At 35.6% G+C, this 21,382-nt stretch overlaps 2 protein-coding genes across 3 annotated transcripts; one reads left to right on the plus strand and one right to left on the minus strand.

The window, feature by feature from the left end:
- Window positions 1-548: 548 nt before the first annotated feature.
- On the minus strand, window positions 549-9,148 carry LOC127866487 (uncharacterized). The gene is made up of 4 exons (XM_052407030.1): window positions 8,962-9,148; window positions 7,498-7,985; window positions 6,043-6,125; window positions 549-5,380 (listed from the first exon to the last, which is right to left on the minus strand). Exons 1-4 carry the CDS (start codon window positions 9,036-9,038, stop codon window positions 5,255-5,257), a joined length of 774 nt encoding a protein of 257 aa, XP_052262990.1. The 5' UTR covers window positions 9,039-9,148; the 3' UTR covers window positions 549-5,254.
- Window positions 9,149-9,394: 246 nt separating this feature from the next.
- LOC127866484 (uncharacterized) lies at window positions 9,395-20,241 on the plus strand. 2 transcript variants are annotated; one of them, XM_052407023.1, is made up of 9 exons: window positions 9,395-11,071; window positions 11,202-11,288; window positions 11,425-12,447; window positions 12,595-12,780; window positions 12,889-13,168; window positions 13,370-13,549; window positions 13,702-13,799; window positions 18,357-18,964; window positions 19,969-20,241. In XM_052407023.1, the coding sequence occupies exons 3-6, from the start codon at window positions 11,638-11,640 to the stop codon at window positions 13,399-13,401; spliced, it is 1,308 nt and encodes a 435-aa protein (XP_052262983.1). In that variant the 5' UTR covers window positions 9,395-11,071; window positions 11,202-11,288; window positions 11,425-11,637; the 3' UTR covers window positions 13,402-13,549; window positions 13,702-13,799; window positions 18,357-18,964; window positions 19,969-20,241. The 2 variants fall into 2 exon arrangements, with proteins under 2 accessions (XP_052262983.1, XP_052262984.1); XM_052407024.1 differs by having other exon boundaries at window positions 11,202-11,276.
- The last annotated feature ends 1,141 nt before the right edge of the window (window positions 20,242-21,382 follow it).

The raw sequence follows: 21,382 nt of genomic DNA on the forward strand, positions 1-21,382 counted from the left end.
TAAAGTCTTTGGTTGAGGACTGAGGTAAACACTTTACCCTTACGGAGGATGTTATGGACCTGTTCTCGCTCGGTTCTGTTGAAAAGTGTGCTCAGTGTAATTGAAGTCTATACAGTATATTAAGATCGCTTTTGTTTTTTATGCCTAGCAGTGGCAAACCATAAGTGTTTGTAAGTTAAAGGAAGAGAGTTTCGAGTAAAGTAAAATGTCAATGGATTCTGTGATGAAGCAAGCTGTTTGGCTATTTCTGGTGGGCGGTTTGAGGTTTTCTTGCTACACGTAGGTGCGCGTCGGCGACGATTCCTCATCTTGTTAGGCGATGGCGCTTGTTGTTTTGGCTGTGTCTTGCTCAGTTGATGCATTTCGCTTATAACGGTCTTGCGACACAGCTGTGTTTGACTTTATATATTCTCCCTCGATTTGGGGTTTAAACTCTCAACAGTAAAGTCAGTAAAAAAACTGTTGTCCATACCCCTAATTTCTTAAGTACACAAACATACTAGGGTAGAAATACAAACATACTTGATGTTATAGTAAGTCAACACAGGTTGCTTTTTTGTAATACTTTCATTGTAGAAATTGCTGTTCAATATTTCCGTACATAAGCTTCAATAGGTACAAAACTATTAAAAGTACATCATCCATAAACAAACAAAGGAAATATAAACTTTATAAATATTGTTCAATATAAAAGTAAAACAAGATGGACCTAATGGCCCTGAAGTGCTCATCAGAGTTCAAGGTAAACCAGTTATCAAAGACTTAACCTGGTGACATAGTCTTTGACCCCACATGACCCAGATGTGACATAATCTTTGACCCCACATGACCCAGATGTGACATAGTCTTTGACCCCACATGACCCAGATGTGACATAGTCTTTGACCCCATATGACCCAGATGTGACATAGTCTTTGACCCCCACATGACCCAGATGTGACATAGTCTTTGACCCCACATGACCCAGATGTGACATAGTCTTTGACCCCACATGACCCAGATGTGGCATAGTCTTTGACCCCACATGACCCAGATGTGACATAGTCTTTGACCCCACATGACCCAGATGTGACATAGTCTTTGACCCCACATGACCCAGATGTGACATAGTCTTTGACCCCACATGACCCAGATGTGACATAGTCTTTGACCCCACATGGCCCAGATTCAAACATGTCCTTGATATTGTCAAGATTAATTTTCTGATAAAGTTTCTTTAAGATTGTGTCATAAATGTGGCTACTAGATTGCTATCAAGGTTATTCTAAGATTTGACCATGTGACCTTGTTGTTGTATCAGATTCACACTTGGCCTAGATATTGAAAGATAAACATTCTGACCAAAGTTTCATCAAGAAGGAGTCATACATGTAGCCTCAAGGTGATAACACTGTCAAGATTTTACATGAATTGACATTGTTACATTCACAGATTCAACTCTGACAAGATTCCGTGGAGAAAAACATTCTGACCTAGTTTCATCAACATTGAGTCATAAATGTGGCCTCTAAAGCGGTTAGTTGAGAGGTATTGGTAGTCAAATTTTCAATGTGTTAATCTAAACAATAAAAAAAACTTAAGATATACAAATGTTAGTAAATTTTCACTATGAACCATGTTAATGCATATAATAATAAATACTAAAAACATATTTGTCTGCTTCACAAATTTATTTGAGTCTCACTCTTGGTAAACTGGGTAAATGCAAGTGCTTTAAGTATCACTTTACATAAGCTAGTGCAGTCTGCACAGGCTCATCAGGGACAACACCTCCGCCTCCACTAGATTTTTCGCTGACAAAAGGCTTCCTTTAAACAAAAGATTCCATAAAAACAGAAAGTGTCATCCATGATTACCCAGTGTGGATTGCACAGGCTAATCTGGACCAATACTTTATGTACGTGCACTAAACCCTGTTTATCCCAGAGCAAGGCTCATTTATATAGGTAAAACAAGACTATATTGGCCGTGTTCTGTGAAAAGAGGATATAGTGAATGTGCGTAAAGTGTCATCCCAGATTATCCTGTGCAGTCTGCACAGGCTAATCAGGGATGACACTACGCTTTTATGATATTTTTCATTTACAGAAAGTCTCTTTTTTGCATAAATCCAGTTTAGGCCAAAAGTGGTGTCCCTGATTAGCCTGTGCAGACTGCACAGGCTAATCTGGGACGATGCTTTATGCACATTCATTATATCCTCTTTTCACAGAGCACGGCCCATATTGTAATTGCAATTTTCAGTAACTTAAGCTTTTTATGCATGCAAATGTAGATTAGCAAAAATACGCTATATTTAATTAACAACATTTGTACTGTCCAATATAAATGAAATGGGATGAAAATCATGAAAAAGCAACAAACTTTTAAACATAAACTATATTCTTATCAGACAACCTATTGACATTAAGGTGAACACAAAAGGTTACAAGTAATGCTTAAGATGTGCAGATCATTGATACAAAATTTGTATAAAGGGTAACCACAGCAACAAAGTATAAAACATGACTATATTCTCGTACTACCATGACATGACAACTACAGAGTTATTCGTTTGCATTTGTAATTTTTTTAATAATGCTAGTACAAGGAAACAGTGATATAAATCATTACAACAAGCTTAAATATGTAAAAGCAACACTTCCAATAAAATGGAAAACTGGTTTCTTATGACTGATGGTCATATGAAAAGAGGTAAAATTACTGTTCAATTAATACATAAACTCTTGTGTATAAATGTATTTACAAATAGACAATTACTGCTCAATTAAAACATAAATTTTAGTGTATATTTACAAATGCACATTTACTTTTCAATTTATACTCAAACTTTATTGAATATTTATAAATGGGGAATAACAACACATTGTTCAATAAATTAATTTCACAACACTACAAGCAACAATGAACTAATGATCCATGCATATTAACAAAGGTTGATGCATTTACAAAAGCACTGCTTGGTTAAATAATAGGTGCTTAATCCTCATCATGAAAGCTACTTATCATACTGAACATTTCAAATGTAATTATATTAACACAATAATAGCAGTATATACAAATATCTAAGCAGCAACAAATGGTATAGAGCTTGTCAAAATAGTGCTTGTACATGCAATTCCTAACAAGAGATGTGTTTGTCAGAAACACAATACCCCCTTTTGCGCTGCTTTGAAGCCATATATTTTACCTTTGACCTTGAAGAATGACTCTGACCTTTCACCACTAAGATTGTGCAGCTCCATGAGATACACATGCATGCCAAATATCAAGTTGCTATCTTCAATATTGCAAAAGTCATGACAAAGGTTAAAGTTTTGACGACGCTTTGAAGCCATATATTTAACCCCTGACCTTGAAGGATGACCTTGACCCTGACCTTTGACCACTCAAAATGTGCAGCTCCATGAGATACACATGCATATTGCAAAAGTTATTCATTATTGCGACAGTTTAACCAAGGTTTAAGTTTGGAGACAGAATGACAGACAGACAGACAGACAGGCCAAAAACAATATACTCCCGATCATTCGATCCGGGGGCATAATAAAAAGGGACAAAATCAATAAGGCCACAATAGCAATGAAGTGCTAACCTGAGGAAGAGGTGAACCAATTTTCAAATATTGAGCTGGTGACCTAGTTTTTGATCACACGAGACCCAGATAAAATGTATTTACTACTAGAGCAAAAACGAGGTTACTTAAGATTTAACCTGGTGACCTAGTTTTTGAAAGCCAGTGACCCAGAATCATACTGGTCGCCATATAGGTCGCCGTGGTGTAATGGATATGGTGTCCGCCTAGCGACCGGGAGGTCACGGGTTCGATCCCCACCGTGGGAGCGTTCTTTAGATCTCCCCCAAAGACACCAAGTACTGGTTCTAGGCCCAGGAAACGGACTCGAGAGCGTTTATTTAAGCCTAAGGCTTTCGATGCAATCGAGCTAAAATAAATAGGTTTAAACTAAACTAATCATTCTGGGCTTAGATATTGAGAAGATAAACTTTCTAACCACTTTTTATTGCAATTTAAACCTAAAATGTGCCCTTTATATAGTAACATGTGACCCAAATTCAAAATCCCTCTACATATTATCAAGATAAACAATCTGACCAACTTTCATCAAGAATGAGTCTTTCATGTTTCCTCTACAGTGATAACAAGGTTTTTTCAAGATTTGATCTTGTGACCTAGTTTAAGGACATGTTCCATCAAGATTGAGTCATAAATTTGGTCTCTATAGTGCTTTGTCCAATAGTTGACCCTGTGACCTAGCTTTTTGAGGTAAATGACTCATTATCAAACTAGGCCTATCAAACATTGTCAAAATAAACAATCTAGCCAAGTATCATCAAGGTTGAGTCATAAATGTTAGCCATAGAGTGAAAACAAGGTTTTTCTTTGATTTTACCTAAAAAAAATCCAAGCATACCAAGTTCAAACTTGGCCCAGATATTTACAAGATAAACATTCTGACTCAGTTGCATCAAGATTGGATAAAATAAGTGGCCTCTAGTGCAATTAGGGGCAGAACGAAAAGTTGAAGACACACAGCACATGATGACAGACATCTTGTGACAACAATAGCTCACCATATGCACTTTGTGCTCAGGTGAGTTAAAAACAAATCAAACACATGCAACAACTATCAGTATATCAGTATATCATTATACATTATATTATTAATCTATATTATAAAATATAATAATAAATTTCATTAGAGGTACCTGGTTACATGAGGATAAAAATTGAAGATCTACTATACCGAACATGTTTGTTTTCATTTTAAGTTAGCTTTTAGACATATGTTTAGCTTTCAAACGTTAAACTTGATAATTTCACTTGAATCATCAAATGATGTCAAAATAATGACTTTATTTCAAAGTGAAGTTTTAGATAAACTTTGGTTATTTTTCAATGCTTTAAACAGCGAATAAAGAGTTTTAAATCACTGACATTTCCATATAAACCACAGGAAAGCAAAACATACAAACTTATAATAAACTCATCCGTAAAAGTATACAACTTGTGTAAATGTGTAGATTTCTTCCGAAAGTCTCCTTTTTAAAGCTTTGATCATATATATAGTTACAGCTTTTTCACTAAAGTAAATGCCAATCTAACATGTGGACCAAAACCTTTAGAAGTCATCTGTTTGTCAAATAACTGCTGAAGACCTTGTTTTAAAGCTTTGATAAAATTTCAGTTAACAGCTATTTCATTAAAGGAACTGTAAATCTTAAATGAAGATGCCTAGGATTTCGGTTTAGTCCGTTTGTCAATTTCATCCTGAAGCCATCTTTCTAAAGCTCTTATCATGTTTGCAGGCAGTCTTCGATCATATCCCATCCTCTGGGAAACTACCGCAGCGCTGACACCCTGCCATGTAACAACAGTCATGTAAGCATTGTTCTGCAAAAACTGGGCTAAATGCATGACAGAAAAGTGTTTTCCCGGATTACCGTAGCAATGGGACAACACTTTCTGTCTAAACAATATTTTCGCCAAGAAAAGACTTTAAATGAAAAATACAACAAAAAGCAGAAGGTGTTGTCTCTTATTAGCCTGTGCGGACTGAACAGTCTAATCAGGGATGACATTCTACACACATGCATTAAGCCCTGTTTTGTCTTAACAGAATGAGGCTCTTATATTGATAATTTACAATATCCTCTAAGCCATTTGCAGTAAACCACATTCAAGTGACGATTGTTTTTTAAACTAAAGAAGCAAAGTAAACTGTATTGAGAACACATTTCCTAAAACATTTGTAACACTTATAGTATGAATCCATACCTTTTTTCCAGAAAGATCATAATTTAGTCTTCTTTTGGCATGACAATCAGTGGTTTTTTTATACAAAAGACCAACATGATTTATGTAATAACCAGACCAACATTAACATCAAAAATAGGATGTCTATCGAGTTTAATATGAACAAATCTGGTATAAATGTCTGTTGACATGAATGCTGTTGAAGTGGACATTGCACAACAAGGTTTCAATCTTTTTTGTACGATTATTAAAGAAAACCCACATACCTCTATAACATATTGTTTATAACGTTTGCCATCTTTATCTTCAAATTCAAAAATAAACAACAGCTTTGGTTCATCATCATCATCTAAAAAAAGATAACATAGTAGAAAACAAAAATCTTTAAAAACAGCAAGTAACACAACATAGGAATGATTGTATGCTAATGTACATGTTCATGTGATTAAATGTTATCATCGGCAATTACAAAGAGCTCTAATTTAAATTTCTTCTTATATAAAATATGTGAAGTTTAAGTAACCAACATTATGTAAAAGAATGTGAATGTAAACCAACAGTTGAACATCAGTAAAAGCATTTTTCAACATTCTTTTTATACATGGTAAATGTAATTTTCATTGAGTTCGTTGGTTGAACCATCCACGAATGAAACACAAACACAAACAAGAGATGTGTTTGTCAGAAACACAATGCCCCCTAATGCGGTGTTATTTTTTTTTTTGACCTTGAAGTACATTGACCTTTCACCACTCAAAATATGCAGCTCCATGAGATACACATGCATGCCAAATATCAAGTTGCTATGTTCAATATTTCAAAAGTTATTGCAAAACTTTCATATATTAAAGTTTTAAATGTTTGACCTTGAAGAATGACCTTGACCTTTCACCACTCCAAATGTGCAGCTCCATGAGATACATCTGCATGCTAAATACCAAGTTGCCATGTTCAATATTTCAAAAGTTATTGCAAAACTTTACTGTAAGGTTAAAGTTTTGGGACAGAATGACAGACAGACAGGCCAAAAACAATATACCTATACCTATCGATCCGGGGGCATAAAAAACTGATGCAAATTCTACTTAAAAAAAAAAATCAGAAATCAATGAATTTATTTATTTTATGCTATCCGGTGGTTTATAGAGAAATATCAGTGAAATAAAACTGGTATTCCACTGTTTTAAACAGTGAAAAATAACAGAGAAAAATATCGATATTTGTCACTGTTTTACTGCGAAATGACGTCATTTTTTCAACGAAATGACGTCATAATTCCAGCAACAGTATCCAGTTTAACTCATTTACAATGTAAATAAACGGTGAAAAAAGCATAAAATAAAAAGAAAATTTGTTGGATTCAATGGAATATCGATTTTATTTCACTCGAGATCATAGAAAATATTATATTTTCACTCATGGCTGCGCCACTCGTGAAAATATTGTTTTCTATGATCACTCGTGAAATAAAATCGACATACCACCGAATCCAACAAATATCCTCTATGTATCCACAGAAAGTCTTTTTTAACCAAGAAATTTCATGCCCATAAATATAAATGATTTTACAGTACCGGTATTTCAATATTGTTAAGTTACCCTACATTTTGCTCTTAGAAGCTTTATGAAATTCATAACTTGCAATGAACAAAAGTACAATAAGTGTTCATGTAGTCTTAAAGCTTGAACCAGATGTAAATTAAGACCAAGTAATACCTTACCTGAATACTGGCTCTGGGTTTGTTGCTGGGCAATTGCTTGCGAGACATTTGTTCCTTGCCTGTGAGATTGCACTGTAGTTTTGGTAGGCTGTTGCAATGGTGATGTATTATGCAGTTGTTGGCTGGATGGCTTCTTATGACTTGTGTTTGAGTGATTTGATGGACTTTGAACAGCTTGTAGACTAGATGAATTCTCGTGACTAGTGGTTGAGTGATTCGGTGTAATGTGAACATCTTGTTTGCTAGATGGATTCTCATGACTATTGGTAAGGTGATTCTGTGTAATGTTAACATCTTGAGTATGTATTCTCTGACACATTTTTCCATTACACAACTCCGTTGGTGGCACTTCGTTGTCCCAGTCTTCTTTTCTAGGAGGAGGTATATATACCGCTGCATCTGGCTTTTTAGGTGATTTTTGGGCGTTATGGAGATAAAATCCTTTTTTATTCTGCTTTGATTCTTTGACTTCCTTATCATAGTTATCCCTGGTAAAATCAGTAAAATCAGTACAATAATTTTAAATACACATACAAGTTAAAACATAACACTTAAAAACAACTTCCTTTTTTGTTTTGTTTATTACATCTTATTTCCTTCTTAGAACTACATGTATGACTCTTTTCGTCTGAATTGCCATTGACAAGCTCAAATCATAAACATATACTTTTGTAATCTGGGTTTCAATTATAAAAGTGGTGCCAGAATCAGATTTTAAAATATATATATATTTTAATTATTGTAAATGCCTGATATGTTTTTTTGTAAATGTACATTTATCGCACAGTGTTTTGATACCTTTTTTGGGCCCAAGGCCACCAACTGCCATCTAAAGGTCGTGAAGGATACTGATTGAACATGTTAATCCAGAATGAAATCCTTCTTAATGTATAAGAGTGATTTTGTATTTTGTGTGTTCTGTAAAAGTTCAATAATGAACTGTATCTGATGGGAAGACATACTTGTGCTTATAAATATGCTGAACTCTGGTATTTTGAGAATTGACAGCTTCTGAATGAGATTGTGTATGAAAGGCATGAGATAGAAAGGTGTGAAAATACTAAGACATTTTTCCAGATGTGTGTTACAAAGTGAGAATACTCAAATATGTGTCACTCAACACTAAGGTGAGTAACAATAATTGAAGAAGTCACACTTTTATGTAAAAACAATATAACTTATAAGAATTATTAAACACCAAGATTCAAGTTAGCTCTTTTACCCTCTTCTCTCTTTCAGTCAATTTGTTAACTTGTCTGTTTCAAGTTTCCCATTGCTTCATGTTTTTTAAATATTTTTTTTATTTAAAGAGCTCATTGTAAAAAAACGAACGGCAACTTATAATCTAAATCAATTACGTGCTGCTGATTAAAAAGTTAATAAAAGTATTTGGCTGTTTTGTGTAACACTAACATAACTTAACATGGGAATGATAGTAAAAATTAAGGAGGTTGAAAGTTTTACCTGTCCACTTGATTTTTAACAATGCTTTTCATGAAACCATGTTTCAAATCCAATTTCTGAGCGCGGGTCGCAGCCATGATAAGTTACTTTGTCAAGAAAAAGACGTCGATTAAATAATAAGTACTGGGATGGCTTTCGGTTCCATTGTTGTTTTTGTAAATTAGTATACTTCCTGTGTTCAACGTCACACAAAAATGTGTATGTACACTCGGATCTACGGTGGTCCGTCATGCCACTCATTGTTTCGCGCGCGTGTGTGCATTGTATAGAATGCGCGTGTGTGTATTTTTCTCGGAGTTTCTTTAAAGGTACCGACTGCATGTTCTGTCAGAGCTGCCATTGTGACTTTTCAAACGCAAATGTTTAATTTTGAGCCAAATTAGGTCAAATGCATCCCGGCTGTACGGGAACCAGACAACTCGCCCAAAGACAACTCGCCCAGAAAATCTGGACAACTCGCCCCAAATATATTGGACAAATCGCCCCAATCTAAAGACAACTCGCCCCAAATGTGTTTCTTATATATTTTATTGATTATTGTAATGGAAATGTAGATGTATGATGTTATTTTTCATTCAATATAGTAAAACTGTGTAATTAAGTATTTGTTTACATACCGGATTACTTTTAGTAATAAATTGTTATTAGCTTGAATAAAGAAATATCATATTTTTTATTAAGTACACGGGCTTGACATATCGATAAAATATTAGTATTTTATTGTAAAACAATCGAAATTTGACCTGAAATTTGATGCAAATTTATTTAGCGGCCAGTATTCTGCTCTCGGCCGCTGATGGTGTATTGAAGTATATACAATTATGATAAGAAGCAGTAGCAGACAACAGGCATTGAACGCGAATAACAGCAACAACTAATACCTAATAATGTTTTCTGAGCGCGGGTCGCAGCCATGATAAGTTACTTTGTCAAGAAAAAGACGTCGATTAAATAATAATGAAATTATAAATTTGCCCATAATAATTGTATAACATTATTCATCTAGCGCAAAGTGCATTAAACGCTCGGCCGCTGTTTGGTATTTTTATACTTATTTTATGCTTTCCGGTGGTTTATAGAGAAATATCAGTGAAATAAAACTGGTATTTCACTGTTTAAAACAGTGAAAAATAACAGTGAAAAATAACGATATTTTTCGATGTTTTACTGTGAAATGACGTCATTTTTTTCGACGAAATGACGTCATAATTCCAGCGAAATTATCCAGTTAAACTCTTTTACAATGTAAATCTACGGTGAAAAAGCATAAAATAAAAAGAAAATTTGTTGGATTCGATGGAATATCGATTTTAATTCACTCGTGATCATAAAAAATACATATTTTATATGATCACTCGTGAAATAAAATCGATATTCCATCGAATCCAACAAATATCCTCTATTTAGTAACACCTTAATACCATCATTTTTAAACTGAGAACTATTTTTTTTGTTAAGTGTACGTGCTTTATTTAATGTACTGATATCTTAATCAACTTATGATTTTACCGGTATTATTTGGTATTGTACGCGTATATAAAAGGTACTATGCTTATTAAATCATATAAATACTGATACTAATTTTAGTCATCATATAATCAGATTGCGCACTGCGTGTAATCAGATTATCACCTTAAATCGGAGGCGATTTAATTAACACCCCGCTGATAAGATAACAGGATTAACACCTTCAATCAGTTGTGATGTAATTAAAACTCCGCTGATACTTTAACTGTGCATTCCGTTGATATTTTTATCATGAAATAAATTAAACAAGTTAAATGTCCCGTATTATATATTTCTTTAATGGTTATTATACATGGTTTTCTGTTGTTTTTTATCATTGTTCACATTAGTTATTTAGTTATTATAATCATGATCTTGAATTCTTTGCATATGCTTACGTCTGAATAAACTATAAACACGAATATGAATTGATGTTATTAAATCATAGGTATATCGATCCCTGGCCGGATATAAAGCAGCAACAAGAGGCGAAAGAGAAATTCACTTTCTATGTGCAGAATGTTGCAGAAGCATTCTCACTATTCATAGTGAGCCAGAGCCAGAGGACAAAAGGGTATCACATGTTGACCCCGATGCAACACAGGTATATTCGTCCATAAAAAATGTTTCCCGTTTTCGAATTTTATTTCATTTATTATGGTTGATATTTTATCACTTAGACTACTCAATCTTTCGGTCTATGTTGTTTGTACACATAAATGCTTCTCCTTTAGATAGAAGCACCTGACGAGACATTTCAGAATGGGGAAGTTTATTCACCTATGGCCGCCCCGGTTGCAGAATCCACAGTAATTAATCACGTAGATCTAAGTATATATTATATCATGTTCCCTTCCGCGTATGAGTATAAATGTGCGGTTTTGACGATATTAAACAGCCGGTAGAGGAAAATAATTTTATTACATACACTTTACTTACATAATTACTTCACTCTAGGAGCATGGCCAGACATTTACGACGAACCCTCGCAATCTTAACGAGACATTCGTCGTAGATAACGATAACGCAGACAGACAAACTTACATGCCCACCGAAGATTCGTCGTTAAACATAGGGGATATATCTTTTGTCACTCCGGAAATAGAAGAGTTAGTTTGCATTTCATGTTACACTCAATGTTTTTTGTAGTATGATTTCACATGTGGATCGATGTTTACCTTAAATCATACTAAAAATACAAAATGTAGGTCATTCGACGAACACACTGTTCATCCCGAACACGTGGGTGTTCTAGAGTCCGAAGTAACCTTCAGTGTTATGGAATGTTCTTCCCAGCGTGGTAAAAGAAAACTTGTTTCCAGCAACGGATTTACTTATGTGTACAAGCGGTTAAACCCTAGCAAACAGACGACACTTTGGCGTTGCAGCGTGCACAACAAGACATCGACATGTCCCGCAATAGTGGTGCAAAGCGGACAGTCTTTCGTGTCGAACGAAAGTAATCACTCCCACCAGGCTAAACCGGACATAGACAAGGCTCTCGTCATCACCACCCCGGGCATAGACAAGGCTCTCGTCATCACCACCCCGGGCATAGACAAGGCTCTCGTCATCACCACCCCGGGCATAGACAAGGCTCTCGTCATCACCACCCCGGGCAAAGACAAGGCTCTCGTCATCACCACCCCGGGCATAGACAAGGCTCTCGTCATCACCACCCCGGGCATAGACAAGGCTCTCGTCATCACCACCCCGGGCATAGACAAGGCTCTCGTCATCACCACCCCGGGCATAGACAAGGCTCTCGTCATCACCACCCCGGGCAAAGACAAGGCTCTCGTCATCACCACCCCGGGCAAAGACAAGGCTCTCGTCATCACCACCCCGGGCAAAGACAAGGCTCTCGTCATCACCACCCCGGGCCTAGACAAGGCTCTCGTCATCACCACCCCGGGCATAGACAAGGCTCTCGTCATCACCACCCCGGGCCTAGACAAGGCTCTCGTCATCACCATCAAGGTATTTTTTATGTTCAATGACAATCTTTACAGACGGCATATTTTCTTTCTCCGCGTTATGTTTTCCAATAAAGATATTTATAGTCTGACCGTATCTTCACGATGTTATAATACTATACTGCATATTAAAACTATCTTAAATTCACAGGTTAACGCCGAGTGTGAGCAAAACATATTTGAATCCGCTGGATCTATCGTGGAAAAGAATTTGCGTGATGAGGCCGATGACCGCCTTCCAGAAGCGTCTAGGACGGATTATGAAAACCTCCTAAGGAATTGTAACAGACGACGCCAACGCCAACGCCCCAAAGATCCAACCGACATGGACTTTGAGGTAATCATCAGAAATGTGTAAAGACGTATACCAATCAGATTTTTTCGCGGACTGATAGCAATGATATTTGTAAATGCAGGATATAATTGCGCATACGTTTCATTTTAGCTCGATATGGCGTACATCAACGAGAAGCTCTCTTCGTCTTTCTTCCGGGCCGAGGTCCGCAACGGCGAAAGACGACATCTTATTTTCGCCACTGACCAGCAACTGCAACTGTTAAAAAAAGCAAAGACATGGTACATTGATGGGACGTTTAAGGTCGTCAGACAACCGTTTTATCAGTTGCTTTCCATTCATTCGTTTGTAAGGTGCGGTGACGACATGAAGCAGCTTCCGTTGCTTTTTGCGGTGATGGCCGGAAAAAAAATGTTAAGACTACACACAGGTAATTGTATTACCCTTACAGTTCGTACCCTTACGGATATTTACACATGCAAGTTACATTAATTATACTGTATTAACAAACATTTGCTCACAGTCTGTGACTGTTTTTACATTCATGCCAAATTGAAAGTTGAGCCAAGAATAAATTTCATGCATAAAACAAATATTTAACACACGCTACATTTTTCCAATTATGTTCCAGGTTTTCAAAGCCGTCTTGGACATCCTCCATAACAAAACCAGAGTGAAGGAATTCATGGTTGATTTTGAAGCCGGGATGTGTCAGGGCCTCCGGGAAGTTATCGTCAATCCAGTAATAAAAGGATGTGCCTTTCACTGGAACCAGGCCGTATGGCGTCACGTGCAAAGCTTAGGTCTCCAGGTAATAAATATAATTATGGATTTGTATACATAATTTTATGATTGTACGTACGAATATTTGAATTTTCGCCGTTATATAAATCTAGGAAAAATTAACACAAAAAAATGCCGATATCATATCTCTTATAGTATTTTATTGATTTTTATTGACAGAGCGCCTACACTCAACGCGACACGGTATTCACCTTTATCCGAAAGGTCATGTCCATACCGTTCCTGCCAGCGGAACATGTGGAGCCAGCGATTATGAGGTAGATAATATATTTAACAAATACACAAAGAAATACAAAAACTGCATGAATGGCAACGATTCACGTATTTAGAAATAATTTGAAAAACATACTATACTTTAAAAATGACGATACGCTTTCATAATTGCTGCTAATTGAACTCCAGAGTTACTATGATGTAACAAAAAACACCCAAGTTTATTACTATTTTGCTTTAATATTAAGTTGTATTATTTTATTTTAAATCAATTGTAAGTAGATCTAATTCAGTTCATTTGGAACAAATCATCATGGAGACATGCGTCTTTCTACCGTTTTATTCTCATAATCATACATACGATGACGAATGCGTAGACGTAGACGTAGACGATTCTTTAACACAAATAAATTCAAATTATAACAATGTAATAGATCTATTAAGCAATGTTAAATAATAATTATTATTATTATAACAACTCATTTAAATTACATTTACACAAAACATGCACACGTCAATAAATACATAACAATTAATTAATAAATACATTATAATAAATAAATAAATAAAAAAAGTAATAATACCGATTGTGATGTTGTCCACAAATGTTGTACAAATAATGTTTTTATCAATGACCGTTATGACGTCTATAATATGACGTAAAACGCGTAAATGCACGTGACGTCGTGGTGCTAAACATAAGAGCGTAGGTTCTTATATCAATATATATATATATATATATATATATATATAATAAAAGTAAAAACACGTGTCTGGGATTTTAAATATATATTGATTTAGCCAACGCGTTTCGCATAGCTCATGGGCATAATACAATATATTACAACGTCAAAATGTCATGGAGAAAACGTCATATCAATAATGACGTCATAACGTCAATAAGTCAATAAATATTAAATGAAATTTAATTTGGGTTTAAATACATGTATAAAATGTTGTTCTTTTGCTAACCTAGCTGAAATATTGTTCGAAAATAGCTTATAAAATGGAAATATTTTAAATTTTGGTTCATTATGTGAACATTCATCTAAATGTTTACTTAAAGGCATCTGTCTTGTTGAGGGGTCTCGCATTTGTTGTGCATGGACAGATTGCCTATTTCTAAGTTTATCGCCAGTTTGGCCTATATAATATTGTTTGCATCCATTGCATACTAATACATAAATCACATTTTGTATATCACATGACATATTAGTTTTTATTTTGAACATTTTGCCATTAAAAATAAAAGAATTCCCTTCAATAATATAATCACACAGGGCGCATCTAGGGTCATTACATTTGGATACTCTTGGTTCTTGAGATGAAAAGTAAGATTTGGTTAACAGACGTTTTAAATTAGGTGGCTGTCGCTTACATTTTATTATCTTCTGATTTGAAATTATTTTATTCATAACCGGGTCTGCTTGTAAAATGTCAATGTTGTTTTTTAATACGCCAAACAGTTCTTTATTTTTTGGATTTTGTGTTGAAATAAATGGAATTCTATTACTCTTGTCTTTTTGTGTTGATTTTGAAAGTAATTCATGTTTAGGGATGGAAAGTGCTTTTTTAATACCTGTATTTATAATAGATTGTGGATATTTTCTTTGAATAAGGAAATGCTTAAGTTCATTTAAACGTTTTAGTTTAAGTTTATCATTCGAAACTATGGTGCAGATCCGTTTCGCTAAAGTGAAAGGAATATTTATCTTTGTGTGTTTATTATGACACGAGGTAAAATTAAGATATTGTTTAGAATCAGTTTCTTTGTAATATATATCAGTATTAATTTCAGTATTGTTTTTTATAATCAATATATCAAGAAATGGCAACTCGAGTGTGCTTGTTTGCATTGTAAACTTGATATCCGAATGTAAGTTGTTTAAAATAGTATAAAAGTTTTGAAGTTCATGGGATTTTGTCCAGAAATGTTGTCGTCATAATTGATATGACGTTATCTCCATGACATTTTTGACGTTGTAATATATTGTATTATGCCCTGATGAGCTTTGCGAAACGCGTTGGCTAAATCAATATATATTTAAAATCCCAGACACGTGTTTTTACTTTTATTATATAATATTCACAATCTGGATTATTACATTTAACTTATATAACTATATATAAATATATATAAATATATATATATATATATATATATATATATATATATATATATATATATATATATATATATATATATATATATATATATATATATATATATATATATGTGGCTCTTATGTTCGTAACCTATTATCTTGTTGTAGGCTAGGGCATTATATAGGGTTTTCATTAAGCCAATTGTTTACTATTCATTGAGTCTTAAGCAGATTTAGTTAATAATGATCTATGGATCCATCGAGGAGCCGAACCGCCCCCTGTTCAGATTAGCCACCGCTCGTTCCCACCCACTCTCTCCCAAACATCCAGGCCACATGCCAGGTAGGACAAGGGCACACGAGAGCCGCTCTCATAATAATTTGCTATTACATTTATTTATTTTTATTAAATGGTTCAATATGATGTTTTATAATTGTATAATAAGAATATATGATTAAGATATAGCTATTTAGTTTTATTGATTTATCGTGATATTGTTTTAGTTGCTTTAGTGTGGTTTTACTGTGCTTTACGCCCACCAACCTCGCGGGAGACATGTTAGTTAGTTAGAGTTTATATTATCAGTGAACAAAGAACAAGTTTCTATGAGCAGTGATCGGAAAACTAGCAATAGCTTATTGGGATAGACTGTCACAAGGTTTACTATATATGATCATCTGATATGCAATACCTAACATATTTTATATTTTTGTATTGCCCCTACATCAAATAGATGCATCAACAGACATACATGTATATCAATATAACATTACTATTTACACTTATGTATGCCTTCTTATTTAGGGCCGCACCGTGGGCATAGAAGTGCGCACTTATTGTAAATTACAGAGGTGTTAAAGTTTATGGTATGCGTGCTTCCCCTATATTGAATAAGTTCTTGAAGATATATTTGTATCGAAGTTTCACGTGCCACGAAGGAATTCAGAATAAGTCTTATTAAAAAAAAACAACAACTGTACAACACGGCAAAAACAAAAATATTTTGCCTTCACTAAGTATGGATAATCAATTCAAGCACGATACTGGTCTTGGATGAACATCAGTGACAGGCCTGCACGCATTCTCTAGTTAATATTCAAAGAAATGTCACCAGCGGAAATATCTCAGCGGACACGGTTTTCGTTAACCCATTTATGCCTAGCGTCTTGAAAAAAGGCCTTGGCAAAGAGCGTAGACCCAGATGAGACGCCGCATGATGCGGCGTCTCATCAGGGTCTGCGCTGTTTGCTTAAAGGAACCTCTGTAAGAAATACTCTAAACATACAAATAAATATACTAGACATCCCTAATTTTGGAAATTTAGAAGGATGGGAGAGTCCACTAGGCATAAATGGGTTAATCTCAGAAGAACACAAAGAATCTATCATAGCATATACAAGTATTATATTTATTAGATAATATACGTGTCCCTCATTTTCATAAAACGTAAAATGAAAATTGTAGTGTTAATTGTTTGCTAAAACTTAAAAATATATTAAATACATTTCGAATTTTTTAATCGATGTGAGGCATGATAATGTGAAATAGAATACACTACTGCGAGCTTTTTGCCCCTTTGTGACCTCCCAGTAACCCCTCAAACATATATAACCAATCGAATTCATCAGTATCGGTTCGCTACATGCTTATGGGTAGCCTGGTCAGACAATAAAGGCCGGAAGGCCCTCGATCGTATTTACTTTTTTTTAAGAGACCCTCCCGTAACCCCCCAAACATATCTCAGTCATCGGCTTCGGTCCGCTACATTTTTAAAACTGACTGGTCAGTCAATTAAAGGTCGCAAGGCCGTCAGTCGTGTTTACTATTTCTTAATTGGCACAATTTTATGGTCAGGCATTCATTTATGATACACATGCACCTGTTTAAAATTATCTTGTTTCAACTGGGAGATTTGTGTGTTATAATTCGGCGCGCATTTCTATTTTTCGGCGTAGCTGTCTAAGCTGGGTTTTGGTCTAGATTTCTTGCGATTATTATATGCAGCAATAACTATGATATACATGCCAAAATAAAAAAATGCTTAGTTAATCACATTTTTAACTGATAGATTGCCTCATCATTTGCTGTATTATTGGACCCTTTTTACATTATGTAAGATGTCTTGGTTGGGGATGCTTCGTTTTAGAATGTATCTTCTCTTTCATCAAGTCTTAGTCAGATGCCATATTCCATATGGAATCTGACACCTTAAAATATACCAAATAATGCTTCACCAATATAAATAATTTATGTGTGTTGAGTCGCGTTATAATGTATATGTTGAACGCGTATGCTAGCTATTATACAAGTGCTCTTTGATTAATACACCGCAAGTTCAAATGCATTGTGAAAATAACGATTACATGTTATATTATAAATATGTTAATGGTTGTAAATCTTCGAATACATCGAGCATGCAAAATAGAGGTAATTCAACACAAATCATTGAAAACTTATTAATGCATCATAACTACTGCTTAATTGTTATATCATAGTAGTCAACCACTCCGTAATACGACAAACGCATCCAACGACATACCCATCAGACGTGAAAAGCGTCACCTATCCAGGAAGAATCCTGGACAGCCATGGGGAACGGGTGCAGATGTCAGAATCCGTACCGGTAAAGCACGAGCAGCCTTCGTTCAGCTGAAAAACATATGAGGATCCTGCGGGATAGGCTTCAACTCCAAGAGCAGGCTCTTCAATAATATTGTGAAGACAGTACTACTTTTTGGAGCAGAGATCTGGCGAACCACTGTCACATGTATGAAGGAAATCAATGTTTTCATAAACACCTGCCTCCTTTACAAGCACAAAGCAGAAGCCCATTGAAGAGGACATCCTTCAGAGACATTGTGAGGAATATGCCAGCCCACACCCTTTGCAAGCCTATAACTCAACACGACCAGGCAAGCTCACTTGGAACTGCCAAGGAAAGAGGAATAGAGGGCGGCCTAGAAACACCTTCCGCCGAGACCTGGACCCAAATACCAGGCATATTGGCAAGACATGGGGACAGCTGTAGAGACTCGCACAGTACCGAGGCGCCCGGAGAAAGCTAGTCGGTCGTCTTTGTTCCAGACGGGACCACAGGCGGAGAGTAAGTAATGACATTACTTCAGCATTAATAGTATACATATAATATTATATAAAGTTATCATACACACAAAATAATTTCTTTCCAATAATTTTGATAACTAAATATTATACTTGACCAATACGAATGATTTTTATAGCGGTAGAAACGTACCGGTAATTATTTTGCAACCGTGAGTACCAGTTCTCACAGAAACCTGGTCGATGTTCCCTAAGTGGATTAAAGGAATCACTTGTTACGTCTGTGACACCAATTAACATGTTTGTTTATTTATTCTTACTTAAATGAGCTAATCATTTTTTATGCTCCCCTAAAATTTTTGGGGGAATGACCGGAATTCAAGGACACTTTATGGGAAGCTTCACTACCAACAGGAGATGTGCATATTATCAGCCGGTTTCTATAAACTGTACATATAGTGCACTTCTTGTCCCCCAAACTACTGACTGGATTTCAATGAAGCTTTATGGGGAGCTTAACTACCTTGAGGAGATGCGCATGTTATTTGTGGGTTCTGGTTAGATGATTTATTTAGAGAGTTATGGCCCTTTGAAATTTTTAAGTTGCTAAACAATCCATCGTATCCAAAGTTATGCCTCCTCAAGACGTTTCCTTTTATCTGAATAAATAGTGCGATATTGTGACAAAAAAACTTTGGGGAGCATCACTCGTCTCCGACGGTTTCTTGCTTCATTTTGGAGATGAAGTTGCAGAACGGCGTTTTATTCTCATAACAGCCCAATCACAAGTTGTTTTTTCCCCTTATAATATTACGCACAGTAAATATTGCTCGTCAAACAATACAAAAGTAACCGAAAGTGAACAGATACATCACTCGTGATAACGCAAGGGGAAGTGACTTTGTTTCGGGGAAAATATCTATTGAATCATTGCCGTATATGTAAATAATGGTTCCTGTTTTACGTGTAGTGTAAATGTTCATTTAATATACAATGTATTGCCACATGTCAATGTCCTGCACAATACATGACGATCTCGGACACCAGATCTGGCCGTATGAGACCACGATGCAATTGAAGCTCTACAGCAGTCTGGAGGGCATTCAGGGCACAGCGTCCTTTGCGCAGAAAGCCGGCGTGTGCATCCGAGTGATCGACAAGAAGACATGCCAATATAGGCCATGACTTACAAATAAGATCCAACAAAACTCAATGTTAACAAAATTAAATAGCCGTGAAAAGTCATGTGGCAAAAAGGAAACCAAAAGAACTGAATTGTTAAGAGTATTTAAATGTTAAGGAAAAAATTGATTTCAGTCACCTCTCTGTATTTTTTTTTGTCCCCCAGTATAATCTTTTTGAAGTCCGTTTGTTGGTTTGTTTGCGTCAAACTGTCGTAACTTTTGCAATATTGAAGATAGCAACTTGATATTTGGCATGCATGTGTATCTCGTGGAGCTGCACATTTTGAGTGGTGAAAGTCCAAGGTCATCCTTCAAGGTCGATGGTCAAATATTTGGGGGGAACATAGTGTTTCACAAACACATTTTTAACTCACCTGAGCACAACGTGCTCATGGGGAGCTTTTGTGAGCGCCTTTTGTCCGTCGTCCGTTGTGCGGCGTCAACATTTGCCTTGTTAACTCTCTAAAGGCCACATTTATTTCCAATCTTCATGAAATTTGGTCAGAAGATTGGTCTCAATGATATCTTGGATGAGTTCGAAAATGGTTACGTTTGCTTGAAAAACATGGCTGCCAAGGGGCGGGGCAGTTTTCCTTATATGGCTATAGTAAAATCTTGTTAACACTCTAGAGGCCACATTTATTGTCTGATCTTCATGAAATTTGGTCAGAAGATTCATCCCAATAATATCTTGGATGAGTTTAAAAATTATGCCGGTTGGTTGAAAAACATGGCCGCCAGGGCGGGGCATATTTTGTTATATGGCTATAGTAAAACCTTGTTAACACTCGATCTAGTGGCCACATTTATTTTCCGATCTTCATAAAACTTGGTCAGAAGATTTGTCCCAAAAATATCTTGTTATCTCAGGTGAGCGATTTTGGGCCTTTCAGGCCCTCCTGTTTTTAAATAAAATAACAGTCAGCTGGCCAATTGCAACAATACCCACACCAAGCGTGTCTTATATAAGAATTAATTCATGCAACGTTCTATCCCTGTGCAATCTTTTTTTGTGAGGAGCAAGCATAAAGAGTTACATAGTGGAGGATGAGATACATGTACTTTTTCATTGTCCTTTATATGTGAATATCAGGAAAAGTCTAATGGACATTTTAATTGAAACTCCAAATTGTCACAACATGTCAGATACTGAGAAACTTAAATACATATTTACAGATGAGAGGTTGCTTTATATATCAGCCAAATCCTGCTTTAGTATTCTCAAAGAAAGAAGGAATATTCTATATTCAAAATGAATTTTATATACTTAAGTTTTA

This window comes from Dreissena polymorpha, chromosome 2 (assembly GCF_020536995.1).
Source record: "Dreissena polymorpha isolate Duluth1 chromosome 2, UMN_Dpol_1.0, whole genome shotgun sequence".
NCBI classification, from domain to species: domain Eukaryota; kingdom Metazoa; phylum Mollusca; class Bivalvia; order Myida; family Dreissenidae; genus Dreissena; species Dreissena polymorpha.